The sequence below is a fragment of the Spea bombifrons genome, chromosome 1, assembly GCF_027358695.1.
Source record: "Spea bombifrons isolate aSpeBom1 chromosome 1, aSpeBom1.2.pri, whole genome shotgun sequence".
In the NCBI taxonomy this organism is placed as follows: Eukaryota; Metazoa; Chordata; class Amphibia; order Anura; family Pelobatidae; genus Spea; species Spea bombifrons.
Window position 1 is genome coordinate 14,555,329 of NC_071087.1, and position 17,293 is coordinate 14,572,621.

Sequence of the window (17,293 nt, forward strand, 5' to 3'; positions counted from 1 at the left end):
AAGTGTTTTCTCAGAAAACTTATAATACGTAGATATTGGAACATATCTTTATTAGAGAGTTGTATCCTTTCAACCAAGTCTGAAAATAGACAGATCTCATTATTTGTCATTATGTCAGAGAAGGTTAAAGTATTTAGAATTGAACATCGATCTAATGTAAAGTCCTCAATAATGTAATGTAAAGTTTTTATGTGTACTGTTTTTATGACTTTATTATGTAAACCTATTCTTTTTTTTATTATATTCCATTCTAATAAAGTTTGAGTTAAAGTCATAGATTTTAAATTTATTAGATCGGTGTTAGATTTTAAATTGTTCGTCCATAGTAAATATTCTAGGTCATTTTTAGAAATAGCATCAGATTCGATCATATACCAAGGTTCTTCTTTATTTTGTTCTATTTGTAAGAAACTTACATGGGCAATTATATTGGCTTGATATATCCAATGTATGTTAGGGTAATTTAATCCGCCTTGCTTGGTTTTCTTAGAGAGAATCGATTTAGCTATTCTTGGTCTCTTCCCTCTCCAAATGTATGTATCAAATAATGATTGGACCATATCTAACCACGGTCTTGGTATTTTGTATGGTAACATTTTGAAGAGATATGCCCATTTTGGCAATATATAATAGTTAATCGTGTTAACTCTGCCCCACCATGATATGTCAAGATATCTCCACTCTCTTAAAAATTTATTTGATTGTTTATATAAAGGCATAAAATTTATCTCTACTTGATTTTCCGGTTTTGCAGCTATCCGAATTCCCAGATAACTAAACTCTTTATTAGTCCATTTAAATTTATATTTTTTCTCTAAAGTTATTTGTGAATCTAAAGCAATATTTTTACTTTGAGCTATTGTTTTATTCTCATTTAATTTATAGTTTGAAATCAGGCTATATCTATTAATTTCATTCATTAAGTGGTGCAGAGATGTAAGGGGTTGGGTAAGAGTAACTAAAATATCGTCCGCATATAGAGAGATTTTTAATTCTCTTTTACTGGTTACAAAACCTTTTATATCTGTGTTATTTCTTATTTTTATTGCTAAAGGTTCTATCGAAATTAAATATAATAAAGGAGAAAGTGGGCATCCTTGTCTTGTACCGTTGGTTAGATTAAACCAATTAGAACATATATTTGGGCCGATAGTTCTTGCCATGGGGGAAGAGTATAATGTTTTAATTGCCTCATAAAACCAACCTTCGAATCCAAAGGCTTTTAATGTTGTGTTTAAATATCCCCATCCAACGCGATCAAACGCCTTTTCGGCGTCTAAAGATAGACTTAGGAGGGGTATACTCGAATTTTCTGATTGTTCTATAATATCAAACATTCTTCTTGTGTGATTACAAGACGATCTGTTCGATACAAACCCAATCTGATCGGTATGGATTATAGAGGGTATTATTAGTTTAAGGTGTGCTGCTAGTATAGATGCATATAATTTTATATCCACATTAATTAAAGAAATTGGTCTATAATTTCTTATATTAGTAGGATCTTTTTCAGGTTTTAATATCGGTAAAATATTAGCGTGAAAGAATTCGGCAGGCGTTTTAGAGCTTAATGCTATTTCATTAAAAGTCGACAAAAGACATGGTGAGAAGGAATCTTTAAAGATTTTATAAAAGCTATTACCAAATCCGTCGGGACCGGGAGTTTTTTGATTTTCTAAATGGTCTATTGCTTTTGTCAATTCTTTTATAGTTATTGGTTGATTTATAGTATCTCTTTGAAGATCTGATATTCTTGGAATTTTTATTTCTTTAAGATATTCATCAATTTCTCTTACTGAAACTCCTTTACTTAGATTATAAACGTCGCTATAATAATTATTAAATGCTTGGCCAATATCCTCCGGGGATAAGAATATTTTATCTCCTTCAATGATTTTTGATATTTTACTCGCTGATCTTTTATTTTTGAGTTTTTTGGTCAAGATCTTATCTGCTTTATTCCCCTTATAGTAATTTTTTAATTTTAAATTATGAATAGCTTTTATAATCTTATCTTCTAATTTAATGTTTATTTTTTGTTTTATCTCCTTGATTGCTTTTAAATTATCTACTTTAGGAGCGATTTTATTACTGAAAGTCAGTTTAAAGTAATTCATATATAAATCAGACAAATCCAAGTCCCTATTTCTTTTATCTTGTTTACTTATTTTGATAAGATATCCTCTCATTACTGCTTTATAAGAAAGCCAGATTGTAGCCGAATCTAAATCAGGAGTCATATTTTCTTTAAAGAAAAAATCTGACATTCTTAATAAATATTCTCTATTTTCTTTATTTTTTAAGATAAAGTCATTTAACTTCCATGAAGTCGCACCTACTATTCTATTACCAATCTCTATAACATTAAAACTATGATCTGACCATGTATTCTCTATTAGAGACGCTTTCTTAACTCTCCTTATCATAGAAGCACAGCCCAGGCAAAGGTCGATCCTAGAATAAGATCCATATACTCGAGACAGATGTGAATAATCTTTTGTATATGGATGGAGAGTACGCCAAATATCGAAAAGATCTCCTTTTTTACAAATAGTTGTCAATTTTTTGGCTTGTTTAACTAGGTTTTTATCTACTAAACCATCATTAGGAATTTTTTTGTCTAGAATCGGATCCATTATACAGTTGAAATCTCCCGCTATTAATACACAACCTTTTTGAATCTTTTCAGCTCTATCTATAATTTTTTGAAAGAGCAGAATGGGGTTTTTATTTGGGAGATATACATTAATAAAGGTAAATATAGCATGTTCTATTTTGCAAACAAGGATAATAAAGCGACCCTCAGGGTCTAAATCCTGACCTAGAATGTTTATTTGTAAATTTTCCGCAAAAACAATGGCTACACCCCTCTTTTTTTTTTCCGTTAAAGAGGCCTGGATTATTAATGGGAATTTCTTACCCCCCCATGATTGTTTCTCTGACTTTTTCCAATGGGTCTCTTGAAGGAAGGCCACTTGGATATTATTTTTTATTAATGTGTCGTAAAGTAGGCCTCTTTTTCGCGTTGAATTTAGCCCTTGGGCATTGAGAGACATAACTCTTATAGCCATTTATTAACTAATTCTCTCCTCGTTCCCCTTCCCAATTTAAGAATTTTATATAAGCAAGACAATACTCCTGGTATAGACTCCCTATCGCGAGAAAGGGAGTGTTGTACCAGACAAAAAACATAAAATTTGGAGCAAAAGCTCCATCTAAGTTCTTTCCTAACCATTGTATTTGGAAAGAAACTAAGGTGCTCTGCGTTTAAAGCGCAGTAGGCGGAATTTTGTACGGTAGGAGCCTCTACTTTTGATTGTAAATATCCCTTACTCAACGTGTGGACCAGGAGAAAAAAAAAAAAAAAAAAAAAGGTATATTCCCCCAAAGTATTTAAGCGAAAGTGTCATATTATTTCTTGTATGAATATAACATGTATGTCCCTGCGTTAATTTAAGTTTAAGGGCCTTTAATAACCCCACTTAACTGGCGTAAATTGTATAGTTATATTCCCCATTACATATGTAGTGATATAAACCAAAGTAACTCTAAAGGAGTATATTTATTATAATACTACTTTATTAAAAAAAAAAAAAAAAAATTTGCTCTTGTATTTTTAATTCTAGTGACAGTGTCTAAATTATAAAAATGGCGAGTATGACCCTACAGTAATTTTAAGTTTGGTGACACTTAATTCCAGAGAATTTAATATTCTCTATTTCAAATATATATTTAAGACAGTGGGGTCCTAAATATTTAAATTCATCCTATTTCTCATATAATTTTAGCGTGTATATCTCTGCATTACTTTAAACAAATCAGAATCTAGTGAATAATTAATTTAGGAGAAAAAATTCCGTAGCATTATAATGTGAATATATAATAAAATATAACAAATGTGTCCCTACAGTGATTTTAAGTTTAGTGTCACTTAATTCCAGCCTTTTTGACTGGAAATTTAATATTCTCTATTTCAAATATATATTTAAAAAAAAAAAAAAAAAAAAAAAAAAAAAAACACCTAGTGGTATGCAAGTGTATATGTATATAGATATGAGTTAGTAATACATTAACAATAGTAAAGTGTGATGTAGAAAGAGAGAGAAAAAAAAAAAAAAAAAATAAAGTCTAGTGTACCCCCCTAAAATATTTAAACTAGAAATTCGTACTATTTCTTATATAGTTTTAGCGTACATATCTCTGCACTACTTTAAAAAAAGTCAGAATCTAGTAAATAATTTATTTAGGGTAAAAATTCCGTGCGGTTTTTCATATGGATATAATATATGTGACCCTAAAATGTTTTATCCCTATTAACTGAATATTTAGTATTCTCCGCTTCAAGTGTATATTTGAATCAGTGTAACCCTAAAGAGATTTATTTAAAGTAATAAATTATTTATTTAAAGTAATAATAAATTTATTAGTTTGTGTGGAGGAAAAAAAAAAAAAAAAAAAAAATTAAAAAAAAAAAATAAATAAATTGCTCTTGTATTTTTAATTCTAGTGACAGTGTCTAAATTATAAAAATGACGAGTATGACCCTACAGTGATTTTAAGTTTGGTGGCACTTAATTCCAGAGAATTTAATATTCTCTATTTCAAATATATATTTAAGACAGTGGGGTCCTAAATATTTAAATTCATCCTGTTTCTCATATAGTTTTAGCGTGTATATCTCTGCATTACTTTAAACAAATCAGAATCTAGTGAATAATTTAGGAGAAAAAATTCCGTACTATTATGATGTGAATATATAATAAAATATAACAAATGTGTCCCTACAGTGATTTTAAGTTTAGTGTCACTTAATTCCAGCCCTTTTGACTGGAAATTTAATATTCTCTATTTCAAATATATATAAAAAAAAAAAAAAAAAAAAAAAAAAATGATATGCCTTTTGACCCCCTATGTGCCACTCTGCCTCCAGAAACGTCTTATACCCCTATATCCCACTCTGGCATTTAGGGGGTTAAAGGCATATTATGGTGCAGAGTGGTGTATAGGGAGGTATAAGGCGTTTCAGGAGGCAGAGTGGCGTATAGAGGGTTAAAAGGCATTTCTGGAGGTAGAGTCGCATTAAGGGGGTTAAAAAGGCACTCTGCCTACAGAAATGCCTTATGCCCCCCCATTTAAACACCCTCCCTCCTCAAAACTTACCGGTGCTTCTGAGTCCTTGGTGTGTAGCTGGGGCAGCAGGTAGAGGTTTACGCGATTCGCGTCGACAACTTCCTCTGCAGCCGGAAGGAGGTGCGGTTAGCAGCGGGGGTTGTCTGCGTCCATCGCGTAGATGTCTACCCGCTGCCCGGACAACACACCAGGGAGTCAGAAGCACCGATAAGTTGGGGGGGGTGGGGCATAAGACAGGAGGATCCAGGTCCCCTGCAGCACTGCAGTCTCAAAGTCAGACCTATTTAAGGTCTCATTAGAAGACGACCCCGTGTATAAGACGAGGGGTATTTTTCAGAGCATTACCTGATACTTTTTAACCGCTCTCCTCTGAACTTTCTCCAAATTATCAATAGATCCATAAGGCTGCCCACTAGTGACAACGCCTTCCTTTGAATAAACAACATTAACTACAACCCTCAACCATCGCCGTATCCATTCAACTAATTTACTGCACTTTATTTACGTCCTCCACGGGGAACAGTTTCGAATGCCTTACTGAAATCTAGATTGGCTAAAGTGTATCAACTGCTCCTTCCTGGTCTATTATTTGAGTTACTTCAAAAATCACACAACAGGATTTGGGTCGGCAAGGAGTAACTTTCATATAAGGTATATAATATAATCTTATAATCAAGGTCATCTTCTAATCAGACCTCAAATGAGGTGCAGTGAACCTGGATCCTCCTGTCTGGTAACCTCAGCTGCTGCCGGTACTTACACCGGGCGTCGGCGAAAGTGCCGACAGCAGCGGAGGTTGTCTAGACGCATTGCGCACACCTTCCCCGGCTGCCAGAGAGGAGAATTCCCCACAGCGCTGCGGGGAATGCTCTTCTCTGTCAGCCGGCGAACGTCCGCTCGATGAACGCAGACAACCCCGACTACAGCACCTCCCGGTGCTCAGTCATAGAAGATCTATCAGAACTAACATCGGCCTCCACCCGTTGCCCCCACCAGACACCAGGGAGTCAGAAGCACTGTTTAGTCTGGGGGGGGGGTGTTATATGGGGGGCATGAGGCTTTTCTGGAGGCAGAGTGCCCCATGATATGTCTTTTAACCCCCTTTATGCCCCTCTGCCTCCAGAAATGCCTTTTAACGTAAAAGTGTCATGTTTGTTTGCTAACCTTCAATCTTCGTACACGACAGATATCATTTATAGTTTTATATGGAGCCATCATATTCCGCAGTGCTGTATCTTTGATTTCTATAATGTCAACAATTTACACAGAGCTTTGTTCATTATACAACATGCAGCGCATCACAAAATAACTAGGACATACAGAAAAAGGTGATTCTAGGTATAATAACGGAAAATTATACATGCAGTACACGGAATACAAACATCTTATTTGTTAAACTCTCTATTAAATGGGAGCCGAACCGAGGCTTTTAATGATTACAAGACAAACCTTATATTATAATGAAATGTTTCCGAATGTAAAATAGACGGTACGGGATGTATAGTACGCTTGTGTGCAACTATGACATGGAAAGTCCTGCGGGATTAAAAAAGTTATTGTGTCCCAAATATAATAAAGTAGAACTGATGGAAAGGTACCTGGCAACAAGTCACGCTAAACCAGAAAATAACAATGTATTTTTTATCTGTGTATTAGAGGCTGATTCACGTCATCTAATTAGAGATCTTCCTGCGCCGAACAAAGTGTAGAGACGTTCCTTTCATAGAAACCTACCCGGCATAAGTACAGACCCCGAGATTTCCACGACTGGCCGACGAACAAACGCATTGTAAAAAATAAATAAATGGTAATTATCTAGCTCTACAGAACCGAGAGAAGAGCAGCAATAACAGACATTATATATATTTATCTATATATATATATGTGATCTCTCTCTCTCTATATATATATATAAATGTGTGTGATCTCTCTCTCTATATATATATATATCTACATATATGTGATCTCTCTTTATATCTATGTGATCTCTCTCTCTATATATATCTACATATATGTGATATCTCTCTCTCTCTCTCTCTCTCTCTATATATATATGTATATATATATATGATCTCGCTCTATGTATATGTATATATATGATCTTGCTCTCTCTCTATCTATCTATCTATATGATCTCTCTCAATATATATGTATATATATGATCTCGTGCTCTCTCTCTCTCTATATATATATATATGTGCTCTCTCTCTCTCTATATATATGTGATACAGAAGAAAGCAAGAAACCCGAGTTACAAATTATTTTAAACTGTGCCGCAAAAAGGGGGGAATTCCTGCTTGACTCCAAATGGCATCTCACTGTATCCATGAGCTTTAACTAACCCTGTCCTTATAGTTATATCGCCGTATATTCTTATTTACTAAACAGCCACCAAGCCCCCAGTTAAAGGCATCTATCGAATTTAATAGCGCAACGTCTACAATAGTGAATTCCACATCTTTATTGTTGTTGCTGTAATGAACACGTTATCCCGCGTGTCTCTGACAAGCTCTCGGACCTACTATTACGCCTTACCCCAAAATTATCCTTCCGTCACCGGCATTCACTGACGTCACTAGCATTGGCCGCGGGAAACGCAGCGTCCCGTAGCTCGTGACGTCACTTCCGTCGTCTCCATCATACGCAGAGCAGTGGAGCCTAGAAGCTTACGGCAAGTAGAGCGTTAAGGAGGTGCACCCGGAAGTGACGTAGACTCGGTAAATAGAGACCGGTGTGCCGGGGAACACGTGGGTTTAGGGGGTAAGTGTCTGCGGTGGCTTCCCGGTTGGTTTTGGAGGGCTGTGTCAGGTAGTGTCTCTGGGCAGGTTAACACGCTGAGGGGGGTGGGGTGCACGGTGCGGCCGCTAGTGTCTTAACAGCAGCTCCAAGTGTGGACCGGTGCTCGGCTCCGGAGTAAGACTCGATAGACTGTCCGCCGCCGGCTGATGGCAGGGACTCGGCGTCTGGCATTATAATTAGGCGGGAAAGCTTTTTTTTTAGTATCACCTTCTGTTTGATAGCGGTGTCTTTCTGGCGCATTTAAATGACCAACACGTGTCCGGTGGGAATGTTCAAATATTGTTTTAATGCGCAATTTCCCGGGACGCTGTCAGCATGCGGTGTTTTTCAAAATAACGCTTTAAAGAACAGCCATTGCCCCCCACGCGTGCCAGTCTTCCACGGCGTGTACTCTTAATATGGTGGGCGAGTTAAAAGTAGTCAAGGAAACGGTCTTTGCCCAAAATCTACGTTTTTACTGGTTTATGGTCCTCTGAAATACACGATGTATAAATCCATTAAATGAAATAAAATGTATCATTCTAACATCGGCAAACGGTGTTTTTCTTTGGGAATTCAATTAAAAGTGGCAGCTGGGACACCGTATGACATCATTGGATCTAGCTGGTATTTACCAATCTTACCACAGACTATATTAAAAAGTCATGAATTTACACTATTTTTCCCGTTATTGATCCTGAAACTGCGGAAAGTGTAGTTAAATAGGCCTTCTGGTCAAGGCATGAAGTCATGTATGTGTTATGCTGCACAATGTATGGAAGTCCGTTCACAATCCACTCCAATATGCGTTGAGAATGGGATGTACAGGAATGCCCCTTGAATGCAGGGCTTGGCCATTGCAAGTAGCCGCGGCTCCTAGATTTTTAGATCCGACTCTTTGGGTGGCTTCTAGAGATTTATGGATATTCTGGCTCATACTAAATAGCATCATAGTGATGACTTCATCTTGTTAGATCTCTATAGTTATGGCACAGATTCCAGATCTGTACACACTATCCTATGGTATGATGTGTATTTACAAACATAATATACATGTAGGATTTAACCATCATTAGAAAGAAAATACAAGCAAAAAGGGAAAAAAAAAAAAATAGAGATGGTGCCGGGGTGACATTTTTCATTAAGCCAGCTTACCTCTTTACAATTGTAGTGTGGCCCTTGTGCGTTCTTGTTGGGTTACTATATGTGAGCAACCGTCCTCTGCATGGCTGAAAGGTATAATCATAGAGCGATCATGTGACTGCATCACTTTGAAGCACCTGCTTTTATCATTTCGATGTAAAATACCGCACTAAAGGTTGTTATAATATTGGGGCGAGTTATTAAATGTTGCAGTTTATTTTAAAATCAATGCATAAGAAAATGGTAAGTTTTTGTTAAAGGGGCGGTTTACTGTCCCTAGCAGCCCTGCTAAAGAATAATTCATATGAAAGTACCCTGGGAGGACTTTTAATATGCATCCTTAAAAAATAAAGATGTGTAAGTTGCAGCAGTAGCTATGCTTCTCATCGCTCTCACAATTCTGGTTACCGATTGGCTACCTTAAGCATGTTTCTTTGCCCCAAACTGCGTTCCTGCGCATGTTGTTCACTCGCCCTTCCTTACTTCTGCTTTAGGCATCATTTGCGGAAAATTCTTTGGCTGTTATCCTGGGTTAGATGCTGGCTCCATAATGTTTTTTATGTCTATGGTCTATCATTTTGTCCAATGCTTTTCCTTAGAACATTATTTGCCGCTGCATCGCTCGTCATGGTATTTTTCACTTGCAATGCGTGTGGGGAATCTTTGAAGAAAGCGCAAGTGGAGAAACACGTTACAATCTGCCGAAACTGCGAATGTCTTTCCTGCATAGACTGTGGTAAAGATTTTTGGTATGTGACATTTCCTAATACTACTAATTTCTCAAATCCTGAATTTTTTCTTGTTAAATGTGATTTGTTATGTTTGCTAGACCATAGTGACAGATAAAAGTGCAGAGAAAGCGTCCATAGCAAAGAATATATTGTATCCTTCCCAGGGTGCAAGTTTGGGGTAGCATATTATTGCTTTGGTCCTCCTGTACAGTCAGCATATCTATGAAGTATAGCCCACCCCAAAATGTTTTACATCTGTTACTCTAGCTCAGGCATGTCCAAAGTCCGGCCCGCGGGCCAATTGCGGCCCGCGTTCCGGACTGATGCGGCCCCCAAGTGAGCCACGGGACTTGGCGTCATCAGCCGGCGCAGGGAGAAGGAAAGCGCGAGATCTGGGCTTTCCTTCTCCCTGCGCCGGCACACACAGCCACACACAGCCACACAGCGGTGGGCGCGGCTTCAGTGTTGTGCGCCGGGATCTGACAACAAACCCCGGCGCACAACAGCTGTTGCCGCGCGGATCGCAAGGGAGCAGTATCGGAGGTATTTAAAATCACTCAAGGGAGCCGGATGTCCGGTAAAGACCTCCGATACTGCTCCCTTGCGATCCGCTCGGCAACAGCTGTTGTGCGCCGGGGTTTGTTGTCAGAAACCGGCGCACAACACTGAAGCCGCGCCCACCGCTGTCCGTGCCCTCTGAACTCCGTGGCCTCGGAAGAAGAAGGAAGAACTGAAGAAGAAGAGGAGCGAAGAGCAGGAAAAGGAGCTGTAAGGAGAAAAGAGGAAAGGTAGGAAAGCATACAGTGAGAGTGGATTGGTGTATGTGTGTGGATTGGTGTATGTGTGTGGATTGGTATATGTGTGGATTGGTATGTGTGTGTGGATTGGTGTATGTGTGTGGATTGGTGTATATGTGTGGATTGGTGTATGTGTGTGGATTGGTGTATGTGTGTGGATTGGTGTATGTGTGTGGATTGGTGTATGTGTGTGGATTGGTGTATATGTGTGGATTGGTATGTGTGTGGATTGGTATGTGTGTGGATTGGTATATATGTGTGGATTGGTATATATGTGTGGATTGGTATATATGTGTGGATTGGTATATATGTGTGGATTAGTGTATGTGTGTGGATTGGTATGTGTGGATTGATGTGTGTGGAGTGGATTGGTGTATGTGTGTGGATTGGTATGCGTGTGGATTGGTATGCGTGTGGATTGGTATGCGTGTGGATTGGTATGCGTGTGGATTGGTATGCGTGTGGATTGGTATGCGTGTGGATTGGTATGTGTGTGGATTGGTGTATGTGGATTGGTGTATGTGTGTGGATTGGTGTATGTGGATTGGTGTATGTGTGTGGATTGGTGTATGTGTGTGGATTGGTATGCGTGTGGATTGGTGTGTGTGTGTGGATTGGTGTGTGTGTGTGGATTGGTGTGTGTGTGTGGATTGGTGTGTGTGTGTGGATTGGTGTGTGTGTGTGGATTGGTGTGTGTGTGTGGATTGGTGTGTGTGTGTGGATTGGTGTGTGTGTGTGGATTGGTGTATGTGTGTGTGGATTGGTGTATGTGTGTGTGGATTGGTGTATGTGTGTGTGGATTGGTGTATGTGTGTGTGGATTGGTGTATGTGTGTGTGGATTGGTGTATGTGTGTGTGGATTGGTGTATGTGTGTGTGGATTGGTGTATGTGTGTGTGGATTGGTGTATGTGTGTGTGGATTGGTGTATGTGTGTGGATTGGTGTATGTGTGTGGATTGGTGTATGTGTGTGGATTGGTATGTGTGTGGATTGGTATGTGTGTGTGGATTGGTGTATGTGTGTGGATTAATGTATGTGTGTGGATTGGTGTGTGTGTGGATTGGTGTGTGTGTGGATTGGTATGCGTGTGGATTGGTATGCGTGTGGATTGGTGTATGCGTGTGGATTGGTGTATGCGTGTGGATTGGTGTATGCGTGTGGATTGGTGTATGCGTGTGGATTGGTGTATATGTGTGGATTGGTATGCGTGTGGATTGGTATGCGTGTGGATTGGTAAATGTGTGAGAGTGATGGGTGTTATGCTGTACCATTTCCAATGTATTTTTCATTATATAATTATGCTCTAAAGTACATCATAACTCCCATCACTCTATACTGTTCTATACAGTGGCAGAGCTGGGAGACAGAGGCCTTGCACCCCCACCGCAGGACTCCTGAAAGGTAAGTGAACTTCAAAGAGGGAGAGGGTAGATAGGAGGGGTAGATAGGGAGAAGGGAGTGAGAAGGGGTAGATAGGGCAGAAGGGAGCGAGAAGGGGTAGATAAGGCAATCATACTCCTATCATGCCAAGTCTGCGACTGCCTCCTGGAATCTGGGTATGCCTGGGCATGATAGGAATGTGATTGCTGTTAACAATTATATATATATATATATATATATATATATATATATATATATATATATATATATATTGTTATTTAATTGTTTTGTCCTATTTTGGTGTGTTACTTACTTTAAATAAAAGTATTAGATTTTTTTATGGTGTGTGTGGGGGGTCATATTCAGTTTCGGCCAGGTAGTTTTAAAGTGTGTGTGGGGGGGTGCCACATACAGGATCCGCCCCGGGTGCCAAATACTCTAGGTACGCCCCTGCACTCCCCTACACAATTTCTTCATCAGATGCCCTTGTGGCTGTGTGTGCCGGCGCAGGGAGAAGGAAAGCCCAAATCTTGCGATCTCGGACGTCGCTAGATTTGGGCTTTCCTTCTCCCTGCGCCGGCACACACAGCCACAAGGGCATCTGATGAAGAAATTTGTAGGCAGTGGCGGAACTACCGGGGTCGCGACTGCGACCGGGCCCTGGAGTTCTGCCAGTCAGGGGGGCCCAAGGGGTGCTGAGCGGTTGCTGAAAAAGGAGAGTGAGAAAGGGATAGATGTGGTATGCCGTTTTCAATAAACTTTGCATAAAATAGTTAATTTGCATTTCATTTTAATGGTTCAGAAAATGTCAGGCAAAATGGTCGGCCCTCGCACATGTTCACTTCATCAAATCTGGCACTCTTCGAAAAAAGTTTGGACATGCCTGCTCTAGCTTGTCGAGTCTATTAAAAAAACACAAAAAACTTTGAAATCATGTATAAAATATAATACAGAATAAAACAATAGAAATAATTGATACAAAAGTTGAAATTGTTGGAACAACGTGTACTTTTTTTTTTTAAACTTTATTAGTGAATGATTTATCCGTTCTAAGTTTGCATATTTTTTTAATATGTTGCAAAAATACTAAAATCTGATATAAAATTGTGATATATTAATACACACACACACACACACACACATTCCCCTTATAACTAATGGTTTTAGTGAATAAATGCCCTAAAGAACTATTTGTTTTTGTATTTTTCTTTTCTCTTGAAGCTGTTTTGGATTAACTGCACCTATTTTGTAGAAACCAATAATAGTTTTAAACAGAATATCAATAAATACATCCCGTATGACTGAAGAGTAAAGAAAGAGGTCCCATACTTTATATATGTGTCATTCTTCATTTTCCTCTTATTATAACACAGGGGGGAGGACTACAGAACTCATCTGAAATGTATTAGCGAAGACCAGAAATATGGTGGCAAAGGCTTTGAAGTCAAGTCAAACAAAGGTGACGTGAAGCAACAAATGTGGATACAAGTAAGTGCTTCGTTTTACCCTTCGTAAAGTCCATTACCAGTTAGAACCAAAATAAAATGAATTGAGTAGAATGGACTGTAATAATTGAATAGCTATTCTTGCATGTTATGGAGTAAAAAAATAAATAAATAAATGAGATAAAACCGGTTATTGTTTCATGTCTAGAAAATCCAAGAAGTAATGAAGAAGCCAAGCATCACTCCAAATATACGGAACATTTTAAACCAAATTAGTGGGTATGATAATATTCCAAGGAAAAAAGCCAAGTTCCAGGTAAGTTAGTAATTTTCATTTAGTTACCTAAACAAATTTAAGACAAACTAAAACTGGCTTACAAGTGTTAATGAGGGAGAAATACTTTATATGGTTAAAATCGTTTATCACAACTATTTACATGATAATAAGATAATAAAAGCCCAAATGGCTATTAAGAGAAGATGGTCCTATAAGCCTTGAGAGATGCCTGAGAGTCTGTAATATATTATATATATATATATATATATATATATATATATATATATATATATATATATAATATATAATATATTCAAAGAACAATTAACTTTTTAAATGTAGAATAATTACTGTGGAAAACTTATGGAGGGAACGAGAGAGAAAAAAAAAATCTGACCGTATTAGGCAACGTTATTTTTATTACTTATTTTACAAGTATGATAACAAAAATCAATTTCCACACTTCTTCTACTCTGTGGTTTTAGAACTGGATGAAGAACAGTTTAAAAATTTATAACCAAGCCGTTCAGGACCAGGTTTGGGAGATTTTCTCTGAAGCTACAAGCACTGTAAGTATTGTTTAGCGTCACATAATTCCCAAACATTTCGTGTTATAGCTAAAATGAAACACAAGTAATCCTTTTTTTTTTTCTTCCTCAAGGGCACAGGTAGTCAAGAGAAGCCAAAACAGGTGGATAATTCCCCATCCGAAACCCAGTCTGGACCTTCAGAGCAGGTAGAGGAAAACGAGAAAAAGAAAAACAAAAGGGAACGCAAGGAAGAGCGACAGAAGAAGAATAAAAAAGAAAAAAAAGAGTCAGTAGTAGACAACCAGATAGAAGATGGTAAAAAGAAAAAAGGTAAAAAGCGCAAGATGGAAGATCAGGAGACCAATGAAGACGAGGAATCAGAAGCCATAGATGAGGAGCCAGAAGGAAAGAAGAAAAAAAAGAAAAAAGTGTCAGAAACTGCAGAGGTGTGTGCGCCACAGAACGGTCACCATGAGGAAGATGCTCCCAACTCTAAGAAAAAGAGAAAACAAGAAGGTATGCAGTTTAGACGTTGTAGTAAATCTGAGTTTTCCTACGTTAGTGATCATGCAGATTTCCTGCCAAACAGGCAAAGGACATGAAGTCTCAGCATGTGAAACCCTGCCAAGATGAGTAGAACAATCATTAGACTTTGTATTTATGAGCCACACTCTTCACCGCTGTGTGTGACTCTGGTGAAAGGGTCTATTCACTGATGTGCTAATGGATTAACTGCACTGGCGCATTACTCCTAAATCCTTTACATTTCTGAGGAAAATAAAAAAGGAACCACTATTAAAGTCTTCTCCCCAAAATGGAGTTTTTAATGCATGCTCAGTCCATTTTCCATTAAATGTGTCTTTAGTGAATGCAGTTCCGGGAAGTATATGCAGGAAGCATGCTTGTGCTGAAGCTCAGGAGCACTCCCATTGAAGCCTGGAGCTTGACGCCGTAAAATAGATTTGCTACTGAGCATATGCAAGAAGTGTTCGCGCAAATGTTCTGCTTTCAGTAGAGATGGCTTGAGGGAGAAGGTAATGAGACTGGAGTCTTGCTTTCTAGCTCCCTATAACTAGAGTGTCAGTTAATCCATGGAAAGTACATGGCTAGGTACAGGCCAGCGGAGATGCACTTTTTCTAGTGTTGTCATGATTAGTGTTATGATTTAAACTAGGGCTCTGTAGGGTAAAGATTACATGCATGAAACGTAACAGATGTATGTTCAGTATCTCAATATAAACCTGATAAAATAACTCAAATTCCTCCTAATGTTAAAGGCGAGCCATGCGAAAAGCAGCTGGAAGAGAATTCTATGGATGAAAACCATGAGAATAACGAGGCAAATCAAGGTATAAATTCTTTTACAGTTTCTTTGGAGCACAACTGAATCAGCTTGGTTTTAGATGATATGCTGATTTGTGAGATATATTTCAGGTAAATTCAACTGGAAGGGAACTATAAAAGCGCTGCTGAAAGATGCTCCGGATAACGAACTGCCGGTTAAAAGACTAAGGAAAAAGGTGCAGTGCTCAGAGTTTTTATTTCTCAATCTTTATGAACTGTTTATCAATAAATCGCATACACAGCCATGTATTGGATTGTGAAATAGTTTCAATTTTTAGCCCCTGTAATTTGTCAAACATTTGTATGGAAGGCAAGTTTAGAATTTGACATTCTCGAGTTTAAGCATTGTTTCCTTTTCTACTAGGATTATATGATAGACTTTATGAGTTTATTAGAAATATATTCAAAGAAATGAATGGTCAGGATAACATTTTCTTCATTATATCTGTCCATGTGTGGGGCTTAAATGCTAGAACTCAGATAAGACCTAGATAAGCCATTGTGATATAGAATAGGTCCTTGCTTTTATCAGAGATGGCATTGAGGTAGCCAAAACATGGGAGTTTGGGTGCACAATTTTTAGTTTTTAGGAACAATATAGCGTAATTGTGCATTGCTGAGCTTACTACATAAAGATTTTTGAGGGTGTGGATGGAATGGAAAAATAATTGTTGCACTGACACTGGAGAGAATAGTTTTCCTAAATAAAATGTAGTAATGATGTATTTCTATCTGTTTGTAGGTTCTTGCCCAATACTATGCAGTATCTTCGGAACAGCACAGATCTGAAGAGGATCTCCTTGTAATATTCAACAAAAAAATACACAGTAACCCGAAATTTAAAGTTTTAAAAGAAAAAGTAAAACTCTTAAAATAGTGTGCAATAGTATTGATGTATTTTTTTTTTTTTTTAATCCAGCACCCCAATTATATATAACATTTTCTACAAATGTAATGTATGACCGTTTTAAATTCTTTTCTCGGGAAGAATGTCTTATTCAGAATTAAAGTATATTATCTGAACCAAGATATGTCACGTATTAGGAGAAACTCTTCTGATGTCTGCATATCATCAGTTCATCACATGTCCCGCCTCCCTTAGTGTGCGTTTGGAACGGCGTCTCCTGGTTTCATGTACAGTATATATCTGTGTTTAGGATGTACCAACTGCAGCTACGTTTTACACAGGTCAACGTTCTGGAGAAAGTTATTTATCAGGTTCTACTGAATAAAACGACGTTGCATGCTAACTAAAGAAATGAATAATGACCAGACTACGTTGGTCTTCTTCACAGCGTTTTTATTATTAAGTACATTTTTGGTGTTTAGCAACCGTTTCAGTGGGGGAATTAAGCAACCCTTTGACCCCATGGCCTCTTTATTACCAACTTTGGACCGGACCATATGAGAGCTTGATGGAAATTGTAATACATGATTGTCGCAGCTTGCCTACCCTGTGGATTGGTTAATATACGGATTAGATCTGGCTTCAGGCCCCATTTTTAATGTTGAAATACTGTATGTTACCTTATTATTGTTTAATCCGGAAAGATCTCATCCTCTTTGTGAATGTACTTTGCTTGAATCTTTTAAAACATCACACCCAAACTCTGCAAATGTAAATTATGATGCAATGTTTTTCTACATGTATAGATTGTAAACTGCGTTTTATAATTTGCCAATTGTTAATTCTTATGAATGAACTGCAATGCTAGCCTGTCAATAGCTCAATAAACAT

The 17,293-nt window shown here is 37.7% G+C and overlaps 1 protein-coding gene across 1 annotated transcript; it reads left to right on the forward strand.

Annotated features, from left to right (window-relative positions):
• Nucleotides 1–7,772: 7,772 nt before the first annotated feature.
• Nucleotides 7,773–16,438, forward strand: LYAR (Ly1 antibody reactive). The gene is made up of 9 exons (XM_053458277.1): nucleotides 7,773–7,890; nucleotides 9,651–9,800; nucleotides 13,333–13,447; nucleotides 13,613–13,720; nucleotides 14,167–14,250; nucleotides 14,343–14,727; nucleotides 15,489–15,560; nucleotides 15,646–15,731; nucleotides 16,298–16,438. The coding sequence occupies exons 2-9, from the start codon at nucleotides 9,679–9,681 to the stop codon at nucleotides 16,430–16,432; spliced, it is 1,107 nt and encodes a 368-aa protein (XP_053314252.1). The 5' UTR covers nucleotides 7,773–7,890; nucleotides 9,651–9,678; the 3' UTR covers nucleotides 16,433–16,438.
• The last annotated feature ends 855 nt before the right edge of the window (nucleotides 16,439–17,293 follow it).

Excerpts from the sequence above, each read along its gene's own strand:
- LYAR (XM_053458277.1), top strand. The coding sequence starts at position 9,679 with ATGGTATTTTTCACTTGCAATGCGTGTGGGGAATCTTTGAAGAAAGCG. Across the intron at positions 13,448-13,612 it reads AGCAACAAATGTGGATACAA|AAAATCCAAGAAGTAATGAA; the intron begins GTAAGTGCTTCG and ends TTTCATGTCTAG. Across the intron at positions 15,561-15,645 it reads GAATAACGAGGCAAATCAAG|GTAAATTCAACTGGAAGGGA; the intron begins GTATAAATTCTT and ends GATATATTTCAG.